This window comes from Symphalangus syndactylus, chromosome 3 (genome assembly GCF_028878055.3).
Source record: "Symphalangus syndactylus isolate Jambi chromosome 3, NHGRI_mSymSyn1-v2.1_pri, whole genome shotgun sequence".
Classification (NCBI taxonomy): domain Eukaryota; kingdom Metazoa; phylum Chordata; class Mammalia; order Primates; family Hylobatidae; genus Symphalangus; species Symphalangus syndactylus.
In genome coordinates this window covers 56,194,373-56,210,935 of record NC_072425.2, presented here as the reverse complement: position 1 = coordinate 56,210,935, position 16,563 = coordinate 56,194,373, and the positions used below count along the sequence as shown (strand labels likewise).

Genomic DNA, 16,563 nt, shown 5'->3' with positions numbered 1-16,563 from the left:
TCTTTTTTGTTTAGATCTTGTTGCATACCAAGGCAACAGTTTTAAGACAACTTGTTGACAGCCCAAGCTTCAGTTTACAGTTGACATGTTTCACTATTAGTGCTCCTGTATACTTTTTCATTAGTGGTCCTGGTGTTAAGATTTGGGAACTTAGTATTTTTGCTTAAACAGTTTTAGGAGTCTATTTTCTTTTTATAAATAGCACTGTTCAGTGGTAGCGACATGCAACAAATACTTTGATATGACTCTACTTCCTGAGAATTACTGCTTTTATATCCGAAATGTTGAAATATTCATGTTTTAGCCTTTTTGGAGACAATACATTGTCATTGATTTTGTGATACCCTATTCCTTTATTGAAGTAATCTATGTGTTTATTTTTAAATAGGAAGTTTATCTCGACAATGCTAGTTGCAGTCTGTGTGACCTTGACCAATTTATTTTAATGTCTGTGCTGCAGTTTTTCAGTTTCCAAGATGGAATAGTTATAGTGCATATCTTCCTCACGGTTGTGAGGAGTGCATGACACATAGCGAGTGCTCAGTGAACGGTCATTTTTCTGGTAAGTAGTTGGAGAGTTTTTTGATCTCCTTTGAGATTACAATAGAATGAGAATTTTGAGATTCAGAATTTAAATTCATGACACATTTTTAAGATTAGTAAAATTGCAAGCCTGGATACTGTTAGATATGAGTTCTAAATTTCTCTTCAAAGAATCAGTATGTCAGTATGTTCAATTCTTTGCCTTCTACTTTTAAAATTAACTTTCTCTTAAAGTAGCCTTTCCCACCCTCATTCCGATTACCTGCTCCACCCTGGCTCATTCCGATTACCTGCTCCGCCCTGACTCATTCTGATTACCTGCTCCACCCTGACTCATTCTCCACCCTGACTCATTCTGATTTCCTGTTCTGTCATAACCATTTTTCCCCACAAACCACTCGCCCCGTCACTGTCTTTAAATTAGCCAATTGGAAATAGTTTAGCCTGTGCGGTCTAACCCTAGCAAGTAGGGGAACGACACAGCAGCAGGGGCCACATGCGTCAGGAATAAGAACCCCTTACTCTCCCTTGTGCAGGTAGTGTGCTCACCTTTGCTCCATCTGTAAGGGTGCACCTTTTTATAGAAGTAAATTACCTTGCTGAGAAGGAAAAAAAGGAAAATTTTATATTCGAGTGCTATTTATTTTGCGGCACAGAAACTTTATAACAATACTTAACTATGTTCAATAAAGATGGACTTAGCAAAGGAAAATCCAGCATCTTTTTTTCTCTTAATTTCTTATGAAAAATTCGAATGGAAATAAAAGTTCAAAGAATAACATTAGTGAACACTAATATGGTCTTCACCTACGTTAAAAAATATTTTGCCATGTTCATGTTGAATAGAAATTGTAGATGGTGCCGTTGTTTTGAGCTAATCTGCACTGGGCCACAATAGACCAGACTAAAATCTAAACGGAGCCACTCATGTTGAGGTTCCAGACCACCAAACTGAGGTGTTATTGGACCTTCCCAGAAATCAGGAGAGAGGAATAGCCTTAATTTCTCAAACCAGGCAGTTCCAATTAGCATGATAATGCAGTTCCCAATCAGTGATTTCTCTATTGTCCTGTTTTTTCATTCCTTCCTTTCAAGGAAAGTAACTTTGAAATGACCAATGCAATCCGCTTTTTGTTCTGCCATCCTGTAATAAAAGGATCACAGTCAAGTTTCAAAGAGTTTTATTCAGGCCAGTCGTGGTGGCTCATGCCTGTAATCCCAGCACTTTGGGAGGCCGAGACGGGTGGATCACCTGAGGTTGGGAGTTCGAGACCAGCCTGACCAACATGGAGAAACCTCGTCTCTACTAAAATTACAAAATTATCCAAATGTGGTGGTGCATGCCTGTAATCCCAGCTACTCGGAAGGCTGAGGCAGAAGAATAGCTTGAACCTGGGAGGCGGAGGTTGCGGTGAGCCGAGATCGCGCCATTGTACTTCCAGCCTGAGCGACAGAACAAGACCCTGTCTCAAAAAAACAAAACAGAAACAAAAACAAAAGAGTTTTACTCAAGTGCAAAGCTGAGAGTAGCCAGCTGGGTAGCACAGAATCCAGAGGAATGGAGCCAGCCAGTCCTCTGAAGCTGAAAAGTTTAAGGTCTTGCTTATGTAGGCAGAAAACAAATTTAACAGGATTGCCACATTTTCCATACAAGGTTGGTTTATGAGTTATAGCAATTTGATTAGTTAAGAGTTCTTTTCCTTTTCCAATTTAAAAGAGTTTATTTAACATTCCATCTTAGTGTAGTAGTCTTGAGGTCTTTGTGTAAAAGAAGGAAGTTAATCTACAATGAAGATTAAGTTTAGAGGGATGGGGGTCTTCTCTGCAGCGCTTTAGTCTTTTCCAACATTTTACAAAACAGTGTAGGTAAAGAGGCTAATTCATTATCAGAGGACTAAAGCTGCCTGTCATGTGACTCAGGTCCCATTGTCACAGTTCTTTAAGGCTGAAAATAATTTAAAAACTTTCAGCAGATTTGATTTTGAATTATTTTCACAGTTCTTTGTTTCTGCTTTCCTCAGGCCTGTTCTGTCTGTACATGTAGCCTCTGCTCTGCTCATTGGAATGCTCATTCTATTTTATGGAACAAAGCGTTGCTTGATTCTAGAATCGTAAATAAAGCTGTTTAAGATCCTTAAACCACATTATTGTAATTTTGTCTTTTGATATTTATGTTAACTCTCGTGTGTATTGTTTTCTTTCCCTGAATTATTTGAAGTTTACTTACAGAAATTGTGAGTCTGCCTCTTTAAGCATTTCAGCATGTGTTTCCAAAGAATATATTCTCAGGCATAACCACAATGTCTTTGTTGTGCTTTTAAAATTTAATGATAATCTTACAATATCTAATATTTAGTCTGCATTTAAATTTCCCCAGTTGTCTTAAATGTGTATGTGTGTGTGTGTTTTTTGTTTTGATACAGGGTCTCACTCAGTTGCCCAGGCTGAAGTGCAGTGGCTCGATCATGGCTCACTGTAGCCTTGACCTCCTGGTCTCATGTGATCCTCCTTCCTCAGCCTCCTGAGTAGCTGGTAGCTGGTACTACAGATGTACACCACCACACCCAGCTATCCTTACTGTGTTGATCACTTGAACTCCTGGGCTCAAGTGATCCACTCCTCAGCCTTCCAAAGAATTAGGATTACAGGCGTGAGCCATTGTGCCTGACCTTAAGTGTCTTTTGTAGCTTTCACCAGCCCCCTCCCCTCCCCAACAAACCATGTGTTTAGGGTTTATTCACTGTGTCTTACTGTTGAGTCTTTAGTCTGTTTTAGTCTAGAGCAGTATGTCTACCATTTTTCTTTTTTGACACTGACTTTTTGAAGAGTATGGCCCACCTTTCATGTACAAAGTCCGCCTTTCTAATTTGTCTGTTTCTTCATGGTGTTGTCCAAGTTGCTTCTGCATCACCTGTATTTCCTATAAACTAGAAATTCGATCTAAAAGCTTGACTAGATTTTTTAAAAATATATTTTATGTTGCCACATTTCACCTTGAGGTAAAACATTTTTGGCAAGAGTATTTTATAAGTGATGTAGTCTGCTTTGCGTCATATCACATTAAGAAGTGGATAAAGCGAGGTTGATTCCCTTGTAATGATGCCAAATTGTTTTATCTTTTTTTTTTTTTTTTTTTTTTTTGAGACGGAGTCTCGCTATTGCCCAGGCTGGAGTGCAGTGGCACGATCTCGGCTCACTGCAGGCTCCGCCCCCCAGGGTTCATGCCATTCCCCTGCCTCAGCCTCCCGAGTAGCTGGGACTACAGGCGCCTGCCACCTTGCCCAGCTAATTTTTTGTATTTTTAGTAGAGACAGGGTTTCACCGTGTTAGCCAGGATGGTGTCAATCTCCTGACCTCGTGATCCGCCCGCCTCGGCCTCCCAAAGTGCCGGGATTACAGGCATGAGCCACCGCGCCCAGCCTGTTTTATCTTTCAATTCCGTTGTAGTGAAGGGTCAAGATTGCTCCATTGTTAAGCAACAACATTTTCCCCTTTATAATTAAGGAGTAACCTGTGGAGTTACTTGTTTTGATACCATACAATTATTGTTCTCCAGCAACCTTTCTCTTGATAGTTTTAGCAACTATTGATGGGTCTCTCTGAATGCAGGACCTTCTTCTTAATGGCCTTATAATTAAGCTCCATTTAACAATATTTTCTAGGTTCTGCTAACCTAGAAATAATGCTAACTCTGAATCTAAAATTTTTTTGTTTCCTTCAGTTTTCATTTACAAAGTTAATCACTTAGTAGAATAACTTAAGGTAAAGATGGTATATCTTTAAAAAAACCTGAGCAAATTAAGTGTAGCCTTTTCCAGTCAAAGGAGAGTGGGATTTGTTTTAGGAAAGCTCTAGTTCATCTGAATTTTGAAAGCCTTACATGGCAGCTGTTAAAACCAGGGTTTCATTAGTTAGCACTCGTTAGTGTTTTCCTTTTGATCTGTCTCTGCATTTCTTTCTTAACAGGAGTTAGGATAAGATCAGGTGGTTGAACTATTTATTACTTGCAACTCAAAAAAGAGAAAGGACTCTAAAATTTTATTATTATTTAGATTACATCTCAACATGAGGGAAGGACTCTTTTTTTTTTTTTTTTTTTTGAAACGAAGTCTTGCTCTGTCGCCCAGGCTGGAGTGCAGTGGCACCATCTCAGCTTACTGCAACCTCTGCCTGCCGGGTTCAGGAGATTCTCCTGTCGCAGCCTCCCGAGTAGCTGGGATTACAGGCGCCCACAACCATGCCCGGCTAATTTTTGTATTTTTAGAGGATACCGAGTTTCACTATGTTGGCCAGGCTGGTCAGGAACTCCTGACCTCAGGTGATCCTCCACCTTGGCCTCCCAAAATGCTGGGATTACATGCGTGAGCCACCACACCCAGCCGAGGGAAGGACTCTTATCTAGAGTTTTGCATTCTAATATTATTTGAATAGCCACCATGTATCCTTCTCCCACTGCAACTCTTCCTTCTACTCCTGTCTTAAATTTTTAGTTTATTAACAAGTTCAACTTGAAATTTTAATGAAGTGGAAAACAGCAGAAAATATTGCTAAGATAAGCTTAAATCTGATAGGAGGGTACATACTTCAGAATATCAGTAAGTTAAAATTTTCATTTGATTAAATGAATTTGTTAGGATAGATTGATTTTATGTAGTTTTAAAATTTCTTTAATCTGGCTGTGCCCAGTGGCTCAGGCAAAATTTTTTTTCTTGATCTTTGAAGTCGTTCTGTAAAGAGCACAGAAAGGGAGTGGAGTCATGGGATGTTTTTTAAAATTGGGAAATACTACATTATGGTTTGTGGTTTTTTGTTTGTTTGTTTGTTTGTTTTTTTGTGACAGTCTTGCTCTGTCACCCAGGCTGTATTACAGTGGTGCGATCTCAGCTTACTCTAACCTCTGCCTCCTGAGTTCAAGCAGTTCTGCTACCTCAGCCTCCTAAGTAGCTGGGATTACAGGTATGCACCGCCACACCTGGCTAATTTTTGTATTTTTAGTAGAGACCGGGTCTCGAACTCCTGGCCCCAGGTGATCTGCCTGCCTCAGTCCCCCAAAGTGCTGGGATTACAGGTGTGAGCCACTGCGCCCAGCCTACATCATGTATTTTTTTTTTTAATAAAAAGCTCTTGATCTTCTTTCTTTCTTGTATTTTTTGAGATGGGGTCTCACTCTGTCATCGAGGCTGGAGTGCAGTGGTGTGATCTTGGCTCACTACAACCTCTGTCTCCCAGGTTCAAGTGATTCTCCTGCCTCAGTGTCTCGAGTAGCTGGGACCAAGGGCATACGCCACCACGTTTGGCTAATTTTTTTATGTGTTTTTTGTAGAGACAGGGTTTCGCCATGTTGGCCAGGCTGCAGGCTGGTCTCGAACTCTTGAGTTCAAGTGATCTGCCTACTTCGCCCTCCCAAGGTGTTGGGTTTACAGGTGTGAACCACTGCTCCTGGCCATTACATTGTGTGTTGTATGTTGATGGGACTCTGCTAGTGGTAAACGTATACAGAGAAAAAGGATGGGATTGATCAGGCAAGTGACAGGGTTGAATGTGGCTCAGAGATAGTGCATCTTTTATTGTGGAGACAAAGGGTACTGATCAGTTAGTCAATTTGGTGGTGAAGTGATGAGTAGTTGAGTAGTTCTCTTTGCTTCTGTTTTCCTAGCCAATAGCAAGCCTATCTGCTGAGGCTGTGGGTAGTATTGTTGAATGCACACTTGAGATATTAGATTACAAATTTGAAGTGAAATTTTTTATGTTTTTCATCCATGTTTAACTACTTTACGTTGTAAGCACTCTGGGAAGGGATTTGGGTTAGGGTTTTGCCATACAACAGTGACAAGAAGAGAAGGGAAGAAAATTGAGAAAAGCAATGGAATAATAATCATCGTGATGTGATTGACCATCCATGAAAATCTAAGCAGAATAACGAGGGAAGTTAGTCCCTGAGGGAGATAATGCAATATTGGAAAAACAGTAAAGCTGTACATTGGTACTGGTTGCGTCAAAGAATTGTTGGAATGGGAGTGTCAGTGTAAGAAAACTAGAAGGATCAGAGATGGTTTTGAGTATGAGATATTTGAAATAAAGGTTTTGGGATTATTGCAGTTATTGTTGAGAAAAAGGTCTATGTTGGGACTGTGAGAATAGATGAAGTGTAGGGTAAGTGGTTTGAAGGGGTGGTGTCTAAGAGCCAGGCGGGAGGTAGAATGGATCATATGTGTTGGATGTTGAGGTTGCCAAGAATGTTGATGGGAATCATGGAGGAAAAGAAGTAAAGCCGATACCATAATCTTCAACAAATGTGTGCAGATGACTGAAGATTCACAGGTAGAAAAGTAACACAAAGGGATAGCTATTATGACTAGTGTTATGGCATGTGCTTCTAGGGTGAGGATTGGGGTGGGAGAGATTGTGTCAGGGTGTGCGGTGAGAAATACAAACAACTATCTTTTGGGGGAGCTATTGGTGGTAGGGTCATGTGATCAAAGTAGACTGCACTTTGCTGAAGAACGACTTTACCTTCTGGAGAGGTTTGGGCAGGCTGGGGGAAGAGAGTAATAGGGGCCCATTCGATAGGTCTTAGTGGGAAGAGAGTTTAATGAGGGAAAAGAGGGATATGAGATTCGATGTGGCAGCTGGATAGGCTCTCAGGGAAAGGTGAGTAAGCAACTAGTTGTCCTGATAACCTTCATCTTAGGCCTAGTCTCTCTAGATCATTGAGTGGTGAGACAGACCTGCTCTATCTCTAGGAACTGAATTTGGTTTAAAAGATAACACTGCTTCTGGCAGGGCGCGGTGGCTCACGTCTGTAATCCCGGCACTTTGGGAGGCCGAGGCAGGTGGATCACGAGGTCAGGAGATTGAGACCATTCTGACCAACGTGGTGAAACCCCATCTCTACTAAAAATCAAAAATTAGCTGGGCATGGTGGCGCACGCCTGTAGTCTCAGCTACTCCGGAGGCTGAGGCAGGAGAATTACTTGAACCCGGGAGGCGGAGGTTACAGTGAGCCAAGATTGCGCCACTGCATTTCAGTCTGGTGACACAGCGAGACTCCGTCTCAAAAAAAAAAAAAAAAAAAAAAGATACACTTCTTCCATAAAATGTCTTTGGCATTTGCATGGGTGAGGAACTTTCTTTGAGGCTCCACTGAAATTCCTCGACCTTTTTCTTTAGTTTCTGGAAGCTTGTGAGCAGAAAGGGAAACGCAGAGACGTGTTTGGCTATAATTCTTTCTCCTGCCCAAGACCCTGGCCTACTGATCTTCAGCCTTGCTGTTACTCTGTCTTGAACATGATTTCCCGTGCTGCCCCCGTGCTGTCCTTCCACTCTGCCTCCCCAGTGACCTTACACCCCTGTCTCCCACCCCCCACTTTCTGGTTCTTTGTGTCCCATTAGAGAGATGGGCCATGCTGTCTAAATCTTCTGTGAAATCCCAGCATCCACCCTTTTCTGGTTTCTAGCAGCAGGATGCTTTAGGATAATAATGGGGATGCCAGACAGCAGCTGTATTGTGTTCCAGTTGATCTTGGAAGAACTTCACTTTTGGGTCTTGCACATGTCCCAGGCTTCTTTTTTTTAAAGAGTCTATCACCTTTTTTTCTCTTTTCTACTTTGTCGTTTCCTAAGAACCCAGGTCTTAGGGAATACAGTTAAATTGCTTTGGGACAAAATGCACTTTAGCTAATACTTTTGCTTAAAATTTTATGTTTAATGGCTCACTAGGCATAATTTTGCTCTCTTGATGCTCTGGTAATGAACTGTTTCACTATTTTACAGAGTGCTTGTGATTTCACGTATTTTTGCTGAACTCGTAAAAAAGACACTTGGATGGTGGATTAATGAGAACGCTAACATTCTGTGAAAAGTTTCAAATTGGAGAATATTGAATTTTCACCCTAGTCCAGCAGCTCCGCTGCTCACTTAAATACAGATGAATGAAGACCCCATTCGGAAAGACACCTGGCCAGCGGTCCAGAGCTGATGCAGGTAGGCATTGCGGTTCTACACATATTTAAATATATACTTTAATATAATACATTTCGAACAAGTGTAAAATTGGGTACTTCCACATAATAGCTAGTGAAAAACTTTGTCATTTCTAGTATGTTATACACATATGCATATATTAAGAAGCAGATTTAAGTTTCTTGAAAGGGAAGTAGTCACATGAAATTTCTGTATAATCCTCTAGCAGGTTATAAATGTCTAGTAAACTTAGCAAGTGAATTGTAAATATCTGTTAATAGGATTATAGTAAAAGGAGTTTTTTTCGGAAGAGTTAAGGTGAGGTGACATGAGTTGGATTTAGTGAGATTTAGTATACTGAGAGCAGCTTTTAGGAAGAAGGATAAACTTGGAATTTCTTGTGTTTACTTGCACGAAGTTTATTGGTGTGGAAATTTTAATAAAAATTACATTCATTCTTATTTTTGTGGCACATAGCTAGTATAACTTGAGTGGAAGTTAGTCTTTGCCTGATTTTTAGCGCCCCCCCCCATAAGGATAAACAAAATCTTATAGAATACCCTATAAAATAGGTAAGTCATACTTTCTTTGGGACTTGAAAAGCATTCTTCTCCATTTCAGACATATATTTGAACGTTGAAAAAGAACATTTTAGGGTTCTTTGACAAATGAATCAGAATTATTCTATAAAAATTATTATTAATAGTACAAACTTAAGTGATTTAGAACAATTTCTTCTATTTATTTACTATAATATTTGGAGTTCCGTTGTAGAAAAACCACAAGAATTAAGATTTCTAAGTACCCTTTATCTTTATTTTAGCCTCTCTTTTATAAAGATAATATTCATCTAAATATTTAATATTTGTCAGTAAGATTAATTTGGGTTGGTGATGACTGAAGTTTAAGGCATATGAGAGCTTACTCAGAATCCTAGCTGTTATTAGCTGTATAAAGATGGACACATTTCTTAGTCCTCTTGAGCCTTAGTTTTTCTCATCTAAAAAAATGGGACTTTTTTTTCTTTTTCTTTTTCTTTTTGTTTTTTGAGACGGAGTCTCGCTGTGTCGCCCAGCGATCTTGGCTCCAGGTGATCTGCAACCTCTGCCTCCTGGGTTCAAGCGATTCTCCTGCCTTGGTCTGCCCAGTAGCTGGGATTAGAGGCATGAGCCACCATACCCGGCCAATTTTTTTGTATTTTTAGTAGAGATGGGGTTTTGCCATGTTGGCCAGGCCAGTCTTGAACTCCTGACCTCAAGTGATCCTCCTGCCTTGACCTCCCAAAGTGCTGGGGTTGCAGGTGTGGGCCACTGCCCCTGGCCAAAAAATGGGACTATTAATGGACCTATTGGGGTTAAGGACTAAATGAGATGTCAGTCAAATGTTTAGGTAGTTGCCTGGCACTTTTAATAGTGTTACTATTGATCATAATGTTTAGAATAAGATATTTTTATTTCTTCTTGTTAATTGAAAAAATTGCTGCCAGGTGTTTATTGACTGGTGCAGCCTCCCAGGTCTCTGTCATTTGAAATAGTAATTCCTTTTCCAGTGTTCATATATGTACAGCATACAGCATTCCAAATTCAACATTCATTCTTTTTTTAAATTTCCATTTTTATTTTAGATTCAGAGGTACATGTTCAGGTTTGTTACAAGGGTATATTGTATGGTGCCGAGGTTTGGGTTCCTATTGATCCTGTCACCCAGATAGTGAACATACTAGTTCCAGCAGGAAGTTTTTCAGCTCTTGCTACATCCCTCCTTCCCTTTGGAGTCCCCGGTGTTGATAGTTTCCATATTTATGTCCACATGAACCCAAGATTTAGCTCCAACTTATGAGTGAGAATATGCAATATTTGGTTTTCTCTTTCTGCATTAGTTCACTTAGGATAATGGCCTCTAGCTGCATCCCTGTTGCTGCAAAGGACATGATTTCATTCTTTTTCATGGCTGTGAACATTGCTATTTTCTTTTTTTTTTTTTGAGACGGAGTCTCGCTCTATCGCCCAGGCTAGAGTGCAGTGGCGCGATCTCGGCTCACTGCAAGCTCCGCCTCCCGGGTTCACGCCATTCTCCTGCCTCAGCCTCTCCGAGTAGCTGGGACTACAGGCGCCCGCCACCGCGCCCGGCTAATTTTTTGTATTTTTAGTAGAGACGGGGTTTCACCGTGGTCTCGATCTCCTGACCTCGTGATCCGCCCGCCTCGGCCTCCCAAAGTGCTGGGATTACAAGCGTGAGCCACCGCGCCCGGCCAAACATTGCTATTTTCTTTATCGATTTTGAAGTCATCTTGTGAGGAACCTAGCAGGCTGAGTAAAGTGGTGTGTAATATGGTATAAGTAACTGAAGGAACTAAACCAAAAGATTTTATTTAAGGGGGAGATTGTTAATCCTAACAAGTACTTTGATCTTACATTTTCTTATTCTTTGATTTTTTTTATAGCATATGGCATAGGCTTAAAGACAAAATAGGTTCTGTGTAAATCCTAGTTGGCGTGTTAGATATTTTAGCATAAGAGTCTGTGAGGTTATTTTTTAATGTTGTGTAAGAAGATACAAGAAAAACAAACCAACGTGTTTTTTCCTGCCTATTCTTTCTCTCTCTCTCTCTCTCTGTCTCTCTCGCTGTCTCTCTTTTTTAAAGAGACAGAGTCCCTCTCTCTCACATAGGCTGGAGTGTGGTAGTATGATTATAGTTCACTGCGGCCTTGAACTCCTGAGCTCAGGTGGTCTCTGCATCAGCCTCCCGACTATCTGGGACCACAGGTGTGTGCCATCAAGCCTGGCTAATTTTTTTGTAGAGACAGGGTTTTGCAGTGTTGCCCAGGCTGGTCTTCAATTCCTGAGCTCAAGCAGTCCTCCTGCCTCAGCCTCCCATAGTGTGGGATTACATTTACGAGCCAGTGTGCCCGGCCTCCACCTATTCTCTTTTTTTTTTTTTTTGAGACGGAGTCTCGCTCTTTCACCCAGGCTGGAGTGCAGTGGCGCGATCTCGGCTCACTGCAGGCTCCGCCCCCCCAGGGTTCACTCCATTCTTCTGCCTCAGCCTCCCGCGTAGCTGGGACTACAGGCGCCTGCCACCTCGCCCGGCTAATTTTTTGTATTTTTAGTAGAGACGGGGTTTCACCGTGTTAGCCAGGATGGTCTCGATCTCCTGACCTTGTGATCCGCCCGCCTCGGCCTCCCAAAGTGCTGGGATTACAGGCGTGAGCCACCGCGCCTGGCCCCTCCACCTATTCTCTTATGTAATTCAATACAACACAGCACCTCTGGTCACCCAAATGTGTGAAGGGGAGGAGTTGCTTCCCACCAGCAATCAAGCATTTCTGCAGCAGATGTCATTTCACTTCAATCCAATTCTGATACTCTCCACCTGGATACAGCATCAAATCTCATCGGTTGAGGGCTCAGTCCCACAAGACCGCTCCTTACTTCTGATGCCAGTTCAGATGCATATCTGGGCCTCTGGAACTTCTGGACTGAACAGCTGTAAATTGGAGTTTCCATAGCCCTGTCCCTGGGCTCAATTAATTTGCTAGAGCAACTCACAAAACTCAGTGAAACACTTAACTTTTACCAGTTTATTATAAAGGATATTACAGAGGATACAGATGAACAGCCAGATGGAAGAAGGAGAGATGCATAGGGCAAGGCATGCAGGAAGGGGCATTGGCACATCTACCCCCCTCCAGGAACCTCCAGATAGTGTTGCGCTATCTGGAAGCTCTTCTAAACCTTGTCTTTTGTGGTTTTTATGGAAGCTTCATTGTGTAGGCATGATTGATTACATCAGTGGCCATTGATGATCAACTCAACCTTCAGCCCCTGTCCCATAACAGTGGGTGGTTGAAAGTCCTGATCCTCTAGTCATGCCTTGGTCCTACTAGAGACCAGTTCCCATCCTGAAGCTGTCTCTGGTTATCCCATTAGCATACAGAAGACACTTACCATTCCAGAGTTTCCAAGGGTATTGGAAGCTGTAAGTCAAGAGGGGGAGGAAGGCCAAATATATATATTTCACGGTATTACAGAAGTATACCCTATTTTGGAAGGATTGCTGACCCCAGGATCAGTGTGGTTTATAAAATAGAGTTTTAATCATTCTTCCTGTTAGCATAGACAAATGCTCTGCTGCTTTTAAGTCCCTGTATCAGTTACCAATGTGTCTATTTGCAAATGAAAGAAAAATCACCAAAAAAGAGTTTTGTCTCAGGCAGCAAGAAGCCCAGGTAGGCATTTCAGAGTTGGTTAGGTGGTTCAGCTATGCCCTCAGGCAGGTGTCATCTCAAAGGCTTCTTCACTCCCATGGGCCGATAGGACTTAAATAGCCTGGAGCTTTAGCCACCTGGCCTCCTGGGGCATCTCTTTTCTTATGGGAACCTTTATATGGAGGCTTCCAGATAGTATCCCTAAGAGAAATTGTCACAGCTGTGTGGCCTTTATCTAGCCTTGGAACTTACACAGGTTCACCTCTACTGTGTTCTATTCATTGAGGCAGTCACAAAGGCTCACCAAGTTTCCAGGGAGGGAGCATAGACACTATACTTGATGGGAGAGGTAGCAAAGAATTTGTGGCTATGTTTTAAAACTGCTACAGTGGTAAATAGATTGGTAGACAACTTCCAACATCTGCCATGACCCCCAGTACCTGTCTTTAACATAGAGGGTGAATGATTGAGGAAATATTTGAAAGTAATAATTTTATATTTTCTTTATCTCATTCACATATCAGGAATTTCTATTTTGAAAATAACTTACGTTTATAATTATGTTGAAATTTAACTGGTTGCTAAGTAGCAGTTTATGCCTAATGACATTGGGTAACAAGTACTGTTAGGGTATATGGTAAATTTTTTTTTCACATGTTTTCCCCTGGTGTTAGCCTCCATTTTTAGTATTTTAGCAAAGGTTGCAATATTTTCCTTTTTATGATATATTTTTTTCTTTTTTTTGAGATGGAGTTTTGCTCTTGTTGCCCAGGCTGGAGTGCAATGGCACGATCTTGGCTTACTGCAACCTCTGCCTCCCAGGTTCAAGCGATTCTGCTGCCTCAGCCTCCCAAGTAGCTGGGATTACAGGCATGCACCACCACACTCGGCTAACTTTTTTGTATTTTTAGTAGTGACGGGGTTTCTCCATGTTGGTCAGGCTGATCTCGAACTCCCAACCTCAGGTGATCTGCCTGCCTCGGCCTCCCAGAGTGCTGGGATTATAGGCGTGAGCCACCATGCCCAGCCCCTTTTATGATATATTTTAATCATATTTATGGTACAAGGAATGTTAGTCATTGATGCTCATGTACCTACTACTCAAATTTAACAAATATTTCTCTTCTGTTTTTTTTTTTTTTTTTGGAGATGGAGTCTCGAGAGCTCTGTCGCCTGGGCTGGAGTGCAGTGGCACGATCTCGGCTCATTGCAACCTCTGCCTCCTGGGTTCAAGTGATTCTCCTGCCTTAGCCTCCCTAGTAGCTGGGATTATAGGCATCCGCCACCACGCCCAGCCAATTTTGTATTTTTAGTAGAGACAGGGTTTCTCCATGTTGGTCAGGCTGGCCTTGAACTCCCAACCTCAGGTGATCCACCCGCCTCGACTTCCCAGAGTGCTGGGATTACAGGCGTAGGCCACTGTGCCCAGCTTTGAGTGTCATTTTTATTTCTCATTCTTTGTGTGTGTCCAGTGGGTTTTATTCCCCATTCTTTGGAAACTTTTAGAATTGGCTTTTTATGTCTTCTGAAACTTTATGACAATGCCTGTTAGTGTGTATCTTTTTCATTTATTGTTCTAGGCTTTCAATCTTCAGATTAATCCTTTAGGTCAGGTACAGTAGCTCATAAACTATAAACCCAGTGCTTTGGGAAGCTGAGGTAGAAGGATCATTTGAGACCAGGAGCGTGAGACTGCCTGGGCAACATGGTGAGACCCCTTCTCTACAAAAAATTAGCTGGGTGTGATGGTGTGTGCTTGTAGTTTTAGCTACTCAGGAAGCTGAGGTGGGAGGATCACTTTGAGCTCAGGAGTTGCTGCTGTGAGCTCTGATTGTGTCACTGCATTCCTGCCTGGGTGACAGAGACTGTCCAGAAAAAAAAAATAGATTCATTCTGTAACAGTGTGGAATTTTATGTTGCCTTTTTTTTTTTTTTTTCCTGAGACGGAGTCTTGGTCTGTCACCCAGGCTGGAGTGCAGTGGCCCGATCTTGGCTCACTGCAAGCTCTGCCTCCCAGGTTCCTGCCATTCTCCTGCCTCAGCCTACCGAGTAGCTGGGACTACAGGCGCCCGCTACCACGCCCGGCTAATTTTCTGTATTTTTAGTAGAGGCGGGGTTTCACCTTGTTGGCCAAGATGGTCTCGATCTCCTGACCTCATGATCCGCCTGCCTCGGCCTCCCAAAGTGCTGGGATTACAGGTGTGAGCCACCGCGCCCAGCCTTTATGTTTCTTCTTTAACCGTCTCCTGTTTTTCTTCTTTCTCTCTGAAATGTATGCTGCTTGGATATTTGGCCTCTTAGATTGATCTCCATCACCCTCCCCTGCGCCCCCCACGCCCTCCCCCCCCAGTATTTTTTTTGAGACAGAGTCTTGCTCTGTCACCCAGGCTGAGTGCAATGGCGTGATCTCGGCTCACTGCAACCTCCACCTCCCGGGCTCAAGTGATTGTCCTATCTCAGCCTCCCAAGTAGTGGAATTACAGGCACGCGCTACTGCCCCGGCTAATTTTTGTATTTTTAGTAGAGACAGGGTTTCACCATGTTGCCCAGGCTGGTCTCGAACTCCTGACCTCAGGTGATCCATCTGCTTCTGCCTCCCAAAGTGCTGGGATTACAGGCGTGAGCCACCCCGTCTCCTTTTTTTTTTCTTTGAGACAGAGTCTTGATCTGCCACCCAGCCTGGAGTGCAGTGGCGCGATGATCTCGGCTCACTGTAACCTCTGCCTCCCTTGTTAAGCTGTTCTCCTGCCTCAGCCTCCTGAGTAACTGGGATTACAGGTGCATGCTGCCATGCCCAGCTAATTTTTTCTTTTTTCTTTCAGTAGAGACGGGGTTTCACCATGTTGGCCAGGCTGGTCTCGAACTCCTGATCTTGTGATCTGCCTGCCTCGGCCTCCCAAAGTGTTGGGATTACAGGCGTGAGCCACTGCGCCTGACTCATTTTCCCATTCTCTGGGGGAGCTTATTGACTTTATATTTTCCCACCTTTCCTGTTTTGTTTTTTGTTTTTTTTATTTCAGTCAGCAACTTAATTTCTAAGTGCCTTCCCTCTTCCTCTGCCATTTTCTTTTACACAGGCTGGTTTCAAACTGTTGGGCTCAAGAGATCCTCCCACCTCAGCCTTTCAGGTAGCTGGGAATACAGGCACATGTACCACTGCACCCAGCTTTTTTATTCTCATACTTGTTTATTTCATAGATACAAGTAGCTTATGTTTCTGGGGATATAAATTACTTTTTGTTTGTTTTGGGATAGGGTCTCGCTGTGTCACCCAGTCTGGAGCACAGTAGCATGATCTTGGTTCACTGCAGCCTCAAACTCCCAGGCTCAAGAGATCCTCCCACCTCAGCCTCCTGAGTAGCTGGAACTACAGGCGTGAGTGCCACCACGCCCTGCTAATTTTTGTATTTTTTTGTAGAAATGGGGTTTTGCCCCGTTGCCCAGGCTGGTCTTGAACTCATGAGCTCAAGTGATCCACTGGCCTTGGTCTCCCTAAGTGCTGGGACTACAGGCATGCACCACTGTGCCTGCTTATAAATTGCTTTTAAAACAGCCTTTCTAGTGTTAGCCTTGTTGCTTACGAGTTTCTTTGTCTCTGCTATTAGTCTCTGTTTCATTTGGAGGCTTTCCTTGAGTCTCTTGATCCTAGGATGATCCTCTAGGAAGACATCAAAATGATGGCAAGCTGTCTGTGAGGAAATGGCTCTTGTTGCCTGGACTAAGCCTTATTGGGGAGTCTGAAGTGTTTTCTTTGGAGATGGATTGTCACGTGTCCTCCATAGATGATGATTACTCATCTCTCATATTTTCTTATTTCTCTTTTAAGTTTACATAGTCATATTTCTTTACC

The 16,563-nt window shown here is 42.5% G+C and overlaps 1 protein-coding gene across 9 annotated transcripts in view; it reads left to right on the top strand.

Annotated features, from left to right (window-relative positions):
• Window positions 1–16,563, top strand: part of SPIN1 (spindlin 1) — a 94,170-nt gene that overhangs the window by 31,662 nt on the left and 45,945 nt on the right. For 5 of the 9 annotated variants that reach the window (XM_055272040.2, XM_063636297.1, XM_055272037.2 and 2 more), the window contains exon 2: window positions 8,317–8,526. The exons of 2 other annotated variants lie outside the window; for them this stretch is intronic. In XM_055272040.2, coding sequence (XP_055128015.1) covers window positions 8,475–8,526 — 52 coding nt within the window. In that variant the 5' untranslated portion in view covers window positions 8,317–8,474. Of the gene's footprint in view, window positions 1–388; window positions 563–8,316; window positions 8,527–16,563 lie in introns of all 9 variants that reach the window. 2 more of the 9 variants (XM_063636295.1, XM_063636296.1) reach the window with 2 other exon arrangements.